Source organism: Drosophila gunungcola, unplaced genomic scaffold (genome assembly GCF_025200985.1).
Source record: "Drosophila gunungcola strain Sukarami unplaced genomic scaffold, Dgunungcola_SK_2 000122F, whole genome shotgun sequence".
NCBI classification, from domain to species: domain Eukaryota; kingdom Metazoa; phylum Arthropoda; class Insecta; order Diptera; family Drosophilidae; genus Drosophila; species Drosophila gunungcola.
The window spans coordinates 138,437-153,486 of NW_026453283.1; the positions used below are offsets into that span (position 1 = coordinate 138,437).

The 15,050-nt window shown below is 41.1% G+C and overlaps 3 protein-coding genes across 7 annotated transcripts; 2 read left to right on the forward strand and 1 right to left on the reverse strand.

The window, feature by feature from the left end:
* The first annotated feature begins 48 nt into the window (after positions 1-48).
* Positions 49-3,005, forward strand: LOC128265415 (uncharacterized). Its single transcript, XM_053001406.1, has 3 exons — positions 49-538; positions 1,461-1,904; positions 2,602-3,005. Exons 1-3 carry the CDS (start codon positions 287-289, stop codon positions 2,983-2,985), a joined length of 1,080 nt encoding a protein of 359 aa, XP_052857366.1. The 5' UTR covers positions 49-286; the 3' UTR covers positions 2,986-3,005.
* Positions 3,006-3,616: 611 nt separating this feature from the next.
* Positions 3,617-7,569, forward strand: LOC128265417 (transport and Golgi organization protein 2). 4 transcript variants are annotated; one of them, XM_053001409.1, is made up of 5 exons: positions 3,617-3,910; positions 3,961-4,331; positions 5,206-5,328; positions 5,492-5,789; positions 6,933-7,569. In XM_053001409.1, exons 2-5 carry the CDS (start codon positions 4,190-4,192, stop codon positions 7,381-7,383), a joined length of 1,014 nt encoding a protein of 337 aa, XP_052857369.1. In that variant the 5' UTR covers positions 3,617-3,910; positions 3,961-4,189; the 3' UTR covers positions 7,384-7,569. The 4 variants fall into 4 exon arrangements, with proteins under 4 accessions (XP_052857369.1, XP_052857370.1, XP_052857368.1 ...); XM_053001410.1 differs by having other exon boundaries at positions 3,617-3,888; XM_053001408.1 differs by having other exon boundaries at positions 3,617-4,331.
* Positions 7,570-7,599: 30 nt separating this feature from the next.
* On the reverse strand, positions 7,600-14,931 carry LOC128265406 (RRP12-like protein). Of its 2 annotated transcripts, none has more exons than XM_053001393.1 (10): positions 14,705-14,931; positions 14,084-14,628; positions 12,094-13,013; positions 10,884-11,765; positions 10,678-10,812; positions 10,173-10,605; positions 9,844-10,106; positions 9,569-9,771; positions 8,442-8,985; positions 7,600-8,027 (listed from the first exon to the last, which is right to left on the reverse strand). In XM_053001393.1, exons 1-10 carry the CDS (start codon positions 14,844-14,846, stop codon positions 7,913-7,915), a joined length of 4,182 nt encoding a protein of 1,393 aa, XP_052857353.1. In that variant the 5' UTR covers positions 14,847-14,931; the 3' UTR covers positions 7,600-7,912. The 2 variants fall into 2 exon arrangements, with proteins under 2 accessions (XP_052857353.1, XP_052857352.1); XM_053001392.1 differs by having other exon boundaries at positions 14,084-14,631.
* Between the last annotated feature and the right edge of the window lie 119 nt (positions 14,932-15,050).

Consider the following 15,050-nt stretch of genomic DNA (forward strand, 5'->3'; position numbering starts at 1 on the left):
TGTGAGCTGTTAGCTGTTGTGAGCTGTTGTGAGCTGTTGTGAGCTGTAAACTGTGAGTCGGCGGAGAAAGGCGAGTGCGTTATGAAATTCCGTGATATGGTGCTGTGCTGGTAATGCCCCAGAACCGAGTCAATGCGAACCGAATGACGATGTCCGGCGGCGGCGACCAGATGATTGGTGTATGTGTATGTGGGTATGCCATATGGCTATGTGGCTATATGGGTAAATGGGTAAATGGGTATAGTAGTCCGGAGTCCGCGGCGCGCACATTCATCAATTGCCGGCGATGGCGGACGGACGCACAGTGGAAAACGGTGACGGCGGAGGATCCAAATCAAAATGCAGATCCCCCAGATACGCGATCCTCGACTGCGATGGCGGTAGCGATGATGCCTGGGCCCTGCTCCTGCTGCTCCATGCGGCCGAGAGCCATGGGATCGAGCTCCTGGCGGTCACCACCCTCGGATGCGGAAACACCAGTCGGGAGAATGCCGCTCGCAATATGCGTCGGATACTGGAGGCCTGCAAGCGTACAGACGTAAATATAAATAAATTATTAGAGTGCACTAAAAGAAAAATACATTTCAATTTATATACATAACAAAATATTTATTAAACTGAAATAAAAAAAAAATCATTTGTCAGCGGTTAAATCTTATCTACACTATAAAAAAAATTAAAATTATAAAGCAATTAAGAGGAACTAGTGTTCTCCTTGAATTATACATTTTATATTAAAAAAAATCAAAATAATATTTATTAAGCTGAAATATCAAAAAAATCCACTGGGCAATGGTTGGTTTTGAACCAGTGCCCAACATACATTAAATTTATAATCCGATTTGATTTAAAACAATTTCTGTTACTAGAAATTTCTTTATTATTTAATAAATAATTTTTTTTTAATTGTCCTTTTGGAAAACTTAATTTTATTTACCATAGCTGAAGTTTGTTTAAATCATATCACCTTAAAATTAAACATTAAAATATTAATATATTAAAAAAAAGTTTTAATATTTACGAGCAAAAACAACTTATGAAATAGAGGAAGATTAAATGATATATCTTTAAAATTGGTGTATCGTTAATTATTAATTAATTAATGTGCACAAAGAGAAAATAACATTAAAACCGACCGTGTAAGGAATCTTTTTAGATCTAGTAACAGACACTTTACCTTAATCAATGTGCTTTATAGTAACATCCGGGCTATGATCCAAGTCGCACTTTATAATCAATTGTCTTTTGAGGGCTTGACATGGTTTTATAGGTTTATATATAATATATTTTATATTAATTTGGAACTCACAAAAGCTTTTTGTTATCATTATTTTGAAATAGTATATTTGAGAAAGCTTTAGACATCTGTATAATTACGAAAAACATATTTTTCTTTTTAAAAAGTGTACACTAAGATCTCTGTTTTTTTGCTGTATCTGACTTATATCCAACGATTGCAGATTCCCATTTACCTGGGTGCTGTGGATCCCCTGATACCCGTCGAGGAGGACGAAAAGAAGTATTTCCATGGGCGCGACGGATTCGGGGACTGTCTCGCCGACGACTGCGGTCCGGTGGAGAGTTTTGTGCGGCCGGAGCACGCGGTGACCGCCATCCACGATCTCTGCCGTGCCAGACCCAAACAGATCACAGTATTTGCCGTGGGCCCGCTAACGAATCTGGCCCTGGGCTTCACCATGTACGGGGAGACGTTTGGGGAGTGTTTCAGGGACATATTCATCATGGGCGGCAACTACCAGGGCGTGGGCAACTCCTCACGGGCGGCTGAATTCAACTTCCATTCGGATCCGGAGGCGGCGCACACTGTGCTTCTGAAGAGCCGCTGCCCTATCACCATCCTGCCATGGGAGCCCTGCACCTCCAAACGATTCAACATACCCATTGTGAGTATAACGCATCCTTGTGACAAGTTTTTAATTTCTAGAGTTTTTCTGAGATATAGTGGGATGTGACTGGAAAGAACAAATTAAGTCATTTTAGCTTACCCGCATAAACTACCTCAATTCATTTGTCAATTCCGAAAAGTTCATAAACATTTATATAACATATGTACTCTTCCAACAGCCCATTTAAGTTGTATTATATTAATGAGCAGTATCATAGAAAATTATGTTTATTACGTGGCTGTTAGGAAATTATTAATTATTTTATTTAATTCAGTTAAATATTTATTAAAAGGTATTCTCTGCGAATTTTTTCCAAAGCTTTTATGTTTACTCAAAAATTTTTTTGTTTAATTAAAAGTCTTGTAAATATTTGACTTTTCTAGACTGCGTTAGCATTCATACTTTTTAAAGGCTACGATTCAACATACATATAATTTATTATATCAAACAAAACGTTTAGTTCTTTAATATTTAAAAGTAAATTAATAAAAGTAAATTATAAAACAAAAATGTATGCATTGTTTGGTAATTAATAAATTACTGAAATAAATATAATTTAGTTTTAGAGGCAGGTTAAATAGTTGTAGTAAAAAAAAAAAAACATAAAAACTCTAAACTGCAATCCTAGATTGTTTTGGTATGTATATGGTATATACTAAATATGACTTGGTATTTAATTCCGTTTCCCCCTTAGAACTGGCGCCTGAAGGAGTTCGCCGAAAGGGCCAAGGATGCCCGTCATCCGGCGATCACGATGCTCAACCAGGTGGAGGCCGCCCAGTGGCTGCCAATGATCGAGCTGTACGGGATCGACATATGGAACCCCTGCGATGCCATCGTGGTGGCCGCCTGTCTCTTCGAGGACCGTTTGATCCGCAAGCACAGCACCTGGCACGCCACCGTCGACCTAAGGGGCACCCACACCCGGGGTCAGATGGTCCTCGATCATCTGCGGGAGCGTGAAAAGTATCCGGAGAATGTGCGCATCATTGAGCTGGTCGACGCCGAGTTCTTCAAACGGATCTGCGAATGGATCGCCGGATTGGACGATGGCGCCCTACTCCGCGACATCCAATAAACACCCATATCTATAGTAAATCCCGCCTTTTTTTAAACTTTATTATTTTATGAGGCCCGCGATAAGGGTGGGGCTTCTTCGATAAGAACTCTCTGCACACCACTAGCAATAAACCGGTTCTGGAGATTGTGGCGTTTAAATTTTGATTCAAATTTTAAACGTTGAATTATATTTGTACTTAAATCATCCATGGAATTAGCTTACAACGCAAGGAACATTTTAAATTTCAAACAGTGATTTTGAACACATGTTTATATGGTGGTTTTGAACACAATTTATATTTATTGTAAATGTTTAAGAGTGTTGAGAGGCGCTATTATGGCAACCTTTTTCAATAAACCAAAAAAAAAAACTTAAAACTTTTCGACAAATTAATTATAAAAATTATTTTTTTGTAAAAGTTCTACAGAAATTTATATTTTATTTTTTTGGTGATGTCTATCATTTATTTAGCTAAAAATTAGAAACCCTAAACAAAAACAATTTCTAAAAAATTATAAAAAGAACAATTTTTTTTTGTTTTACAGTATTTACAGAAGTTAAAACATTAAATCAATGATTTTAATTGTCTTTAAGAAATATAATAGTTATAGTTTTTTCACTCGTTTATTTTTTGAAAATTTTGAAAATATTTGGCACCAGAGGGTTAACGATTTGTTATCGTTTCCCCGTCAGCTGACAGCGATTACAAAAAATGTAAATAAGAAAGTCCAATCAAAACAAGTGAGCCTCAACATAGAAATTAATTAAAAGACTGCCATGTATGCGATTATAGAATGTTAATGGACCAAAAATAAATGGAAAACGGAAAACGGAAAACATACCATCCCACCCACCTACAAAACGGGCGCAACTTAAATTCCCATTTCAGATTAGTGCCGTTCGTAAACAGCGGATAAGACTGTATGCATATACATATACATATGTATGTATATAATCAGCTGTACGTTATTTTTGGTGATAAAATCATCGTAGAGACCACAAAGCAAAAGCCACAAAGGGAAGACTGACCGAACGACCTGCCGTTCTGATAGCACCAGTGGAACCGTCATCACCATCGACACCCCGCCGAGATTAAAGACCACTTTTTGGACCCCATCCACAGTTGTCAGACGTCTCTTGATCACTTCACATCGTTTGTCGCGAGTTGTAGCTTTATTTTAGACATAAAAGCTACTATAATAGCACCCAAAAACTAATCACAATGTGCGTGATATTCTTCTGCGCGGATTCAAGTCCACGGGAGGGTGGCTATAAGCTCATCCTGGCCTCCAATCGCGATGAGTACTTCGCCCGGGCCACACAATCGGCGGCCAAGTGGCCAAATGCCGATCATGTTTACGGCGGTAAGTTGTGGAGGCGATACCATATCTTAACTAAAGGCCTACATATCATACGTTTACGCTAAAATGCTGAAAAACACTGCATATCTTGAATATAAAATTTACTTATTTTCAAAAGTTTCTGGTGATCGAGATGATCGAGTTGTTTTTAGTCTATATTATATTATATTTGTTGTTTTTATATGCATATATAATATTTTAGAAATTTCTATAAAAATCTAAAAAACATTGAATTTCTTGTAAATAAAATTTACCATTTTTATTATTTTTTGATAGAGAGGAGGTGGAGCTATTACACAAAATATTATAAAGTAAAACTTTTAAAGACTATTAAATCAAAATCATTGCATTTGTTTTAATTAATCACTTTATTTTGAAAACATATGGGGGTCAATGATGGAGGAACTTTTAAATTGAATGTATAAACTATTAAAAAAGTAGTAGTTATTTTTCAGACACCTTTTATACCGCCCCATAGTTTGCTTGAAATAAAAAGAAATAAGTATGCATTGATATTTAAATATTTAGATTAACGGTTTAGTATGCATTATTAAAAATGTTTTATAATATTTAGTTTTTTCCGTGGATAAATACAATTTTAGCCGTTCTCCCTGCTGAGTGATTTATTTAAACAGAATGTAATTATGTTTTAGCCAAAGAATAATGTATACATTTCTAAAAATATATTTACCCTTTTCTAGGGGATAATTTAAAAGTAGTTTGTATGCACTATTAAAATGTTTAGTTGACAATAATGGTTTAATTAACTTGGATAAATACAACTTAAGAAGATTTCCCTGCTGAGTGATTGATTATTTGTTTTGTTTTTTTTTTTTGATAAACAATATTGATAAATATATATATATATTTTTTTTAGGCATCGATCTGGAGCCGGGCCGCGAGGGCGGCACTTGGCTGGCGATCGGCCACGCCGCTGGCTTCTTCAAGGTGGGAGCCCTGCTCAATCTGACCGGCGAGCCCAAGCCCCGCGATGCAGTCGGTAAACCCATTTAAGCCATTTATGTATTAACCAAAACCTCCACACATACACGCACACGCACACCATTCATTTGCCTCGAGCTTAAACTTTCACAAATGCGAGAAAAGAAAAGAAAAGAAAAAACAAACAAACAACTTTCTTCGTTTCTGTTTTCTGTTTGAAGCGCACAAGAACATTTTGCAACCGCATAATCACAACAGCAACAGCACCAGCACCACCGGCATTAACCTCTGCCCCAAGCCCAGCCATCCGAATCCGAATCTGAATCCGAATCCGAATCCGAATCTGAATCCGAGTAAGGGGCATTCGAATAACGAACATTTCTTACTAGGGCGCGGCATGATCGTGGCTGACTTCGTCACGCGATCGGACGACCAGCACGGCATCGTGGAATACAACCAGAGCCTGTTCAAGGACTGCACCAAGTACACCGCCTTCAACTTTGTGTCGATTGAGATTGGGTAAGATTTGGAAATTTGTAAAAAATAGCAGTATATGCAAGGGTATAGAATTAAGAAACCCACGTAACGGTAATCTTTATAAAAAAAAGTGTCAAACAACGATTTTTTTGTATTTCTATTAATATAAATAGGTAAGAACGATTATTATTTAGAGTTTATTAAATAAAAATCTTCGTATAACCAATGATTAAAATTCATATAAAAAAATATCTCTATTAACGATTATGTTTTTGATTTTCATGAAATAGAACATTTTTTATAACGATTATCTGAGATTTACTTAAATACAAATCTTTAAAAACGATTTGTTTAGATTCCTTTAAGCAAAAACCTATTGTAACGATTAAATTTACGATTTCTATAAATTAAAATCTCTATTCACGATTGTCTCAGATTAACATAAATAAAAATCTTGAGTAACGATTATTTCAGAAATCTATACATTAAAATCTTAAGTAACGATTATATGTTAGATTTCTTAAAATTTAAGCCCCCAATAACAATTTACAGATTTTATAAACAAAAATCTTAAAAAACGATTATTTTTGATTTTTTTCATAAAATTATGAATTTAAAATTTTATTTTAATTTAACAATTCCTTCATGATGACTTTAATATTTTAAATGCGATTATTTTCGGTCCCTGCAAAACATGTTAAAACGATATTTTTAAACAATTCAATTGAATATATAAATTTAAATTAACTCGTTAATCATTGATTTATTTTCAAACTAAGAAACCCCGTTTTTATTAGCATTCCTTTTTTGAATTCTAATTAAAACATGCTATAATGCTTTAATACAAATTCGAAATCGAATTCGTTATGTTCTTTAAACATTTTATTTCAATCGCGCATTGTAAAATAATAAATTGATTGAAATATTTCAATATTTATTCAGTAATATAGTCATGCGATTTAACGTAAATGAATTCAAGTGAACCCGTCAAATTTTATAACTGACCATAAATATGCCGATTACTTGCCATAAATAAAACTTTCTCGACTAAAGATTAGGACTAAGACAAATAAATGAATAACTTCGTGTTCTTTTGTTCGAGTAAATACAAACAACAAAGTAGATTTGAGCCCAACAAAACAAAGGCACTTGATGAACTGTTTTATATTTCTCTATATTTAATAGACCGTCATCAGTGCCCGCCCGCGTCAAGCTACTCAGCAATGTGCCACCCACGCTGGAGGAGTTCCAAAATGGGGAGTGCTACGGATTCGGCAACAGCCTGCCGCACACTCCCTTCGAGAAGGTGCGTCACGGCAAGCAGGAGTTCGAGGCGATCGTTAGGGAGCATGGTGGATCCAGCGTGGAGGACCTGTCCGCCCACCTGATGCAGCTGCTCCGGAAGAAGCACAAATTCTGGCCGGACGCGGAGTTGAAGAGGCGTGCGCCCAACTGGGGCGAGGGTTTGAGTACCCTAAATGTTCACATCGCGGAGCATGCCTATGGCAGCCGCACCCACACCGTAATCCTGGTGGATAGCCACAACAAAATGCACTTCATTGAGGAGACAATGGCTGGAGCGGATCCACAGGGTGAGTGGATTAGGACCCATATCGAAAACGGATTTCCAAACTAGCGTTTGATGACGAAGCTCTACACGATGTAGAACAATTAACTCGCTGATAATACCTATTAGGAAATTGTACATTTGTTTGCTTTTTTTTTGTACCAATAATCTGTATTTTTGACACTGGCATTTATGATAATAAATAGTTTAGATACTTTTTAATATAAATGAGTGGCTTGAACTCATTACACATTATTTTAATTTAAGCAATTTATTACTATCATCTTATTGTTTTGCTTTGAAAATTCTTTATTTAAACTTAAAGTCTGTAAAACTCAACAGTTAAAGAAGCTGTTCTCATTTAACACATGACTATTCCGTTTTCTTTTTAACTTTATCTCTGGCATTTACAACGTCTCCACATGCGTACGTTATTAATTATATTTATATATTTAAGCAAGGTAACAAGGGAAATAATACCCAACGTCTTAGCTTGCTTATCAGCCAGCCGTCCGCACTATCCCGTTGTTATTATATAGGTATCTCTATATCTCTATAGCTTTATTATCCAGTTTATTTAGTGGCCTGACTCTCCAAACTATTTGTATTTCTTGGAAACCCGGCCGCCACCGCCACCGCCTCCAGCTCCTCCAGTTTCGGCGCCAGCTCCTCGTAAAACACTCTTGAATTTCCGCGAGTTCATTGAACGTTTTCTATTATGGAAAGAGAAGGAAAATTAGATAAGGACAGGGCATATAAAGATCTAGCTCAAAAACCTAAATCTAGATCGTATATATAACGAAATAGAAAGCTGTCGGCAAACCGAAGTGTTTATGCCTTCAAAGTTTAGATATTGAAAGTTATTCAACATTTTTGGCAGTGAAATTAGGTGGAAAATTAAACAGGGACATAGGCATAGAATGATCTAGCTCGAAATCTAGCTCTAATATATAACGAAATAGGAAGCTGGTGGCAAACCGAAGTGGTTATATGCATCAAAAGTTTAAAAATTGAAATAGATGGATAATTATATAAGGACAAAGCATACGAAGATCTAAGTCTAGATCTAGATCTAGATCTAATGTAAATATAACGAAATAGGAAATAGAAAATGTAGAGATACCCACCTCTTGTTGAGGTTATTCCTTGTCAGTGGTATATACGCATATGGATCCAGTTGTCCGCGCTTCTTCATATCGCCCTTGGCCTTTTTGCTGCTGTATTCATTGCCCGCCGGTCGACTGGCGGACTTTCCTGACTTCACGGACATTGCATCTGAGTTGCCACCAGCCGCCAGATGTCGATGGATGCCCTTGCCACCGGCTGTGTAGCGACTGCTGGCGGTGGTCTTGCCGGATTTGGTGCTCATCGCATCGCCGCCCTTGCGTGTCCGCTTGGCAGCCACCGATTGCTGCTGCTGCAGTTCCTCCTCGTCGCTGGAATCGTCCTCCATGCCGCGCTTGGCCTTCGGCTCCTTGGCCGCCGTGCCATCGGCCATCGATGCATCGGAATCGGAGTCGGAATCGGACTCATCCTTGCCACCCTGGCCGCGCAGTGCCTTGTCGCTGATGATCAGGCGGCCATCGTCGGCGGTCTTGAAGCCTCCGTTCGCCAGCTGCGGCTTCGTCTTCAGGCTCTTGGCGGTGGCTGCCGTTTGTGCGGAGCCACTGGCTGCAATTGGGACAGGAGAAAATAGTCATTAGAAGGTGTCTCATCAGTTCAAACTATAAATTTATGTTAGCTTCGTTTGGCAAAGATATGAGCATTGAGCATTTTTTTTTCTATTTTGTTGTTTACTCCTTTACAAACTGTTAAAAATAGTAATGAATTTATACTATGCTATTATTAAAAAAGTAAATTTTAGTACAGAGATTTTAAACAATAACAATTTATTTAATTACAGGATAAGAATAGACTTTAAACTTTAAATGCGTTTTTCTCGAATGGCATCATTAAATGCTTTGAGCAAAATACCTTGAAAACTGAACTCTTTTAATTTTGCAGTATTATTTAACATTTCAGAATGTAGCCTTTAAGCGTTCACATTTTTTTTTATAAAAAATTTTTTTTTTTTATAGTAAATAAATGGAGTTTTTTTGTTTTTTAAATCTGGAAATTGGGTTTTAGTTGTAAAAAGTGCATATTTCGGTCACCGCAAAACAAAATCAGAGAAAAGACATTTTCTTATCACATATTTTTTAAAATTACCAAACCTATTGATGTAGTATAATATAAGATATATAAGATAACTTACTCAACACATTGCCAATGGACTTGAGATCGGCCAAATCGACAATCTCGTCGGGATCCTCGCGAATGTAGGTGCTCTTCTGCTGCTTGGATTTTTTGCTTCGCTTGCCAGCAGCAGCAGCGGCCGCTCCTCCCGCTCCGCCCTCTTCCTCGGCGTCCATATCCTCGGGCAGATCCGAGTCGGAGTCAGCCAGAATATCATCAATGCTGATATTGAATGACAATGAGTAGTGAACATCTGCGGTGGGTAACAGCCACGAATAGGTGGTCTCTACTTACGTATAGCTCTTCTGCTCCAGTCCGCCACCCAGCTCCTCATCGGAGCTATCCGCCTGGGCCTCCTCGTTCTGCTTCTTGCGCGTATCCCGGCGCATCTGTTTGCGGATCTTCTTGAGCCGCCGGTGGGTCACATCATCATCGCCGGGTACAAAGCGTGCCAGCTCCTCGGTGCTAAAGCGCTTGCAGAGCTTCTTCAGAAAGTAACCAATCTGAATGCGACAGTAGCGCTTCGTGTCCTTGGTCATGGCAGACAGGGCGCGCATCTAAAAAAAGAGATTAACCAACTGATTAGAGGACCCATTCATATGCCCTGTGGATGGATTACTCACAATCGTCTCCAGATGATTGGACACCAGCGGTATGGGCATCACCTTGATGAATGTGATCAGGAAGGCAACGGCTGCCTCCGATTGATTGCGTGACTTTTGGACGAGGAAAACGGAGACCTGTTGCAGGACAAACTCGAGAGTGGCCACCGTTAAGTGTTGGCCCTGCTGCTGGAGCACAGCCCTAAAGGCCAGGATCGTGTTCGTGACCAGCGACTCGTCGCCAGTGAATCCAGCCGTCAGGATGTCCACAAAATCGTTGATCTTGCCCGCATCCTGGTAGAGTTGTGTGATCGATTTGATAAGCTGCTCGGCCACCTGCTCCTTGCGCGTGGAGAACTCCTTATAGTTGAGTACCGCCTCGGGAATGGCCTTCATGACCAGCTGGTCGTTGTACACCAGATTGCTGCGGCACTCCATCAGGGATTTCAGGCAGCTGTGGTTGGAATTGGTTGCAATCTGTTAGCTGCTTTCTCTACCTGTGATCTTTGGGTCTTCAAAAACTTACTACAATCGCGAGGCCTGGCAAACGCTGCAGCTGGTGGCGAAGGCCTCGAGGAGTATCTGCTGCAGGGCGATACTGTTCTTGCGGGTGAACTTTTGGCACGATGCCTGCTCCGAGGTCATTAATTCCCGCAGGAGTCTACAAAACAGGATGGCGATTAAGTAAACTACTACGACTAATACCAATTAACCATTAGTTTAGACACTTACTCGTAGGTCTTCCTCTGCTGCTTCTTCAGTTTCTGCTCATCCTTGGCCACCAATTTGGATTTATCGTTTCTCAGAACGGGTGCCATATACTTCTCGAAATAGGTTTCGATTCCCCGGCACTTTTGCACCCGCACAATGGCGGCATTAATATCAAACAGGGCATCGTATTCAAAGCTGGCCACGGCACTGGCTGCCAACTGCCCTTGCGAGTTTTCGAAGAGCTGCTGCTGCACTTCGGCCGGAGCCCGGGAGATATACAAACGGATGACGTCCAGGACATGCTTCCGCTGATCGGCCTCGTAAGTGCCACTCGGCTTTTGTGTGTAGATATTGAAGAGGCGTGGCAGAAAGTTCTTGGCATACAGGCCAATGGCCTGATGGCATTCAGCGCTCTGGCTGTCGTCGAGCAGCTCCATCAGACCATCGTAGATGGGTGGCCTGAACTCCGGATTCTTTTCCAGAGCGGCGCCCAAAGTGGGTGCCAGCTGACGCAGGTATTCCGGATCCCTCGGCTGGCGACAGAAGCCAGGGAACAGGCCCCACAGCTGGCAGCACAGCAGCTCGTAGATGTGCGACGACGACTTGTTCTTCGCCTCGCTGAACTCCTTCCACTTCTGCTGGCAGTCCATGGCCAGCGGCACGATCTTCTCCCTGAAGAACTGCAGGCTGGCCCCGTTGGCGCCCTCGCGCAGCAGGGGCAGCAGCCAGGAGCGCTCCAGCTGCATGCCGCCCCTGCCATCGCCGAGGGGGATCGCCGTGAGGATCAGCTCGGGTCCCAGGGCCTTGATGGCGCTGATCAAGGTGTGTTCGATCTGCAGGCGATGGCCGCTCTGGCTGTCGTACCGCTTGGAGATCGTCAGCAGCGAGGGTGTGAGTTCCGAACTGGCAAAATGTAAACCCAAAAGTGATTAAATTTCTTTCTATTTTACAAATTTGTATGTGTTCTTGGTGTGTTTGTTGAGATGTATCTAAGTTCAAATATTTTAAATTTAAAGCCAAGGTTTAATAAACAGATGGCATTGAAAGATATTCATCTTTGCAATATTATTATCTTAAAATATTCAGGGAAGTCATTAAATAAATGAATTTTTAAATATATAAAATTTGTTTACAAAATTCCAAAAAATAGCCAAAGATTTAGGGGACAACTCCGAGTGTAAACTTTTTACCAGGAAAAATTATATTTACGAGTAATCTAGACAAAACTCACCCGAATTGTTTGCCACATGCCTCAAAAACAATGGAGAAGATGAGGATGACGTATTTGGAGATCTCCCCAAAGGGAGCGTTTAGGACCTTGTGCAGTGAAGCGATAATCCTGGCCACACTCTGCCGGTTTCGCTGCGCCTCCTCCGGCGTGGCACATGCCCGGGCCACGCAGTCCTGCAGCAACTCCTTGATGCAGTTCGAGACGCCCACAACCAGCTCCGTTCGCTCCGAGAGCCACAGATCCGTGGTGCAGACGTCGATGAGGCGCGGCAGGGCCTGCATGCACAGATCCAGCTGCAGGTTGGCCAAATGGAGGTGGCCCTCCTTCAGCACGGTCACCCAGGCGAGCGTCTGCCGGACATCGCTCCTGTCCGGCCGGTACTCGTGGATGGCCGCCAGCAGCTTGGCGCACAGTGAGGCATTCAAGTTGGGGCTGCGCGTGAGGAAGAGGGCATGCAGCGCCTGGAAACAGTTCGTGCGGACCAGCACATTGGCCGCCGTCATAATGGAGAGCAGATGCTCGCAAACACTGCGTATGTCCTCCGTCCGGAAGCCGGATAGTGTGTCCTTCAGCAGCGCCAGCGTGTGGAGCACCGTCGTCTGGGCATTGGCCAGCACCTCCGGCTTGAACTGGGCCAGACAGAACTTGGTCACCCGATTGCTGGCCGGATGGTGCTTCACCTTGGCCTGATCCACCGCCGCCTTCTGATCCTGATCCGGATCCTCCTCGGACTTCACAGGCGGCAGCATGAAGCAGCTGCCGTGGATGATGGACACCACCGCATGCTGGGCCGCCTTGCGGATCTTCGGCTTGGAGTGAATGCTGAACGCCAGCAGGGCATCGAAGTACTGGAACGTGGAGCTGTATGTCCATGTCGCATAATCCTGGGCACGCAGCAGGACGGACAGGCAGCCGATTACCTGAAAATGCGGAAACCATTGGGCAATGGAAAGGTCAAAATATTAGAGTAGCTGAGACCAATTGAAATTATCTAAATTCATAGGCTTATAAATAAATGAGTTTCATTTATTTTATGTCAATGATAAAACAATCATAAATAAGCTGATGTTAGAGGTTTCATTTAAATGAAGAATTGTTTTATAAATTGATGATATAGATTTAATAATTTATCTATTTAATTATAATCTTTTTTTACTTCCCTGGATATCTATGGATAAAATATAATTTACATATTTTAATACCATCTACCAGTTTTTGACTAAAAACAAAACTTTTCGCTTTAATTTCAAAATTTTGTTGAATTAGTTCTGATAATCTTTAACCCCTTAAATTGTTAGTTCCAATAATATTTATGTATTTCTGTTAAATAATTAAAAGTAAATAAGAAGTAAATTCAATTATTTATGGTCCAAATTTTGTTCAGTTTTTTAAAATTATATAAATTGATTTCCCTGAATATTTTTAGATAATAAAATCACAATATTGGAAATATTTTATTACCATCTGCTCAGTAAAAATCATTGGCTTTAATTTCAAAAATTGGTTCAATTGGTTCTGCCCTTTTTTTAACCACTGCAATTGTTAAATTCAAAAATTGTCCTTTTGTCTTAAAGATTTTTCCCAAAAAGTGAATAAATGTTCTAAAAAATGTTTCTCAATCATTTTAAATTATAAATTGACTTGCCTGAATATATTGCAAAAACGATATGTTCTTCAAAAAAAACCTTGGCTTTAAATATTAAAACTTATTGCGGAAATTACTATTGTGTAATGTAAATTAATCATTTTAATTTATATACTGACTCCCCTGAATATTTTCAAATGATAACAATGAAGAAACTAACATATTTTAATATCATTCGTACAGTAAATACAAATTGGCTACAACCATAGTGTACGTACGAATCTTTTCAAAAAACCCGCCTTGATTGATAATGGTTTACTTTATCTCCTAGTGTTTTATATCCCTGACCTGTATATGGTCTGTTAATGACCCTTATTTTTGGTAGCCCCCTGTTCCCCAACTTACATATCGGATGACCGACTGGTTGGTGGCGTCCACGAACCGCTGGAGCAGCGTCTGCATGGTGGCGGCGGTCTGGGCGAACCGCTTCCTCAGCACAGGAGCTGGCACCGACTTGATGCCCATGGAGAGCAGCGCCACGCCGGCCACGATGTCCCGCTCCTCGGTGGCGGCCTCGATCTGCTCCATGAGGAGCAGAAAGTACTCGGTGGACGACTCGCCGCCGCCGTTCTCGCGGATGATCTCGGTGAGGGCGCTGAGGATGGCCAGCATCTCCTTGTGCAGATCGGAGGAGGCCCGGAAGCCGGTGAGCAGTTTGCGGAAGCTGGTGTTGCTGCAGCTGCTGTAGTTGGAGGCGAAGGTCTGGAAGGTCTTGAAGGTGCCCGTGGGAGCGGTCCCAGATCCGGACATGCCCTCATCTTCGTCGTCCAGTTTGAAGCTCCTCAAACTGCCGGCCACATCGTTCACTGTCGTGGTTTCCGCATTGAAAGCCTGTCTCTGCTCGTGCTTGTGGACCGCCTCCAGAGTGAGGCCAGTGGGCGTGGCAGCCGCTGCTGGAGGGGATTAACAATAAAGAGTTCAAGATCTATTTTTAAGAAGCCCAGCTGAAATTGCTGCTGCACTCACCCAAACTCAAATTGGGCTGGAAGAAACGCGACTTGGCCTTCAGGCGGTGCTTCATCTGGTCGGGATTGGAGGTGGCCGACTGGCCCTTGCTCCACGTCTTCCCCTTGCCATGACGCTTCAGCTTCGACCGGAATTTGCCCATGATCCACGCGGGAATTGCTTAAAGAAAGTAGCCAATAAAAAAAAACAAATCGCAACACGTGCGAACTAGTGTGACCGCGCGACCGTTAAAACTTATCGGAACGTTAAGATATTCTTAGGTAATCGATAGACCAATCGATTGAAGTACGAGGTGAGTTTCTAGCTAAGTTATGTTCCACTGTTTGGGGAAGCACTTACGTATTTA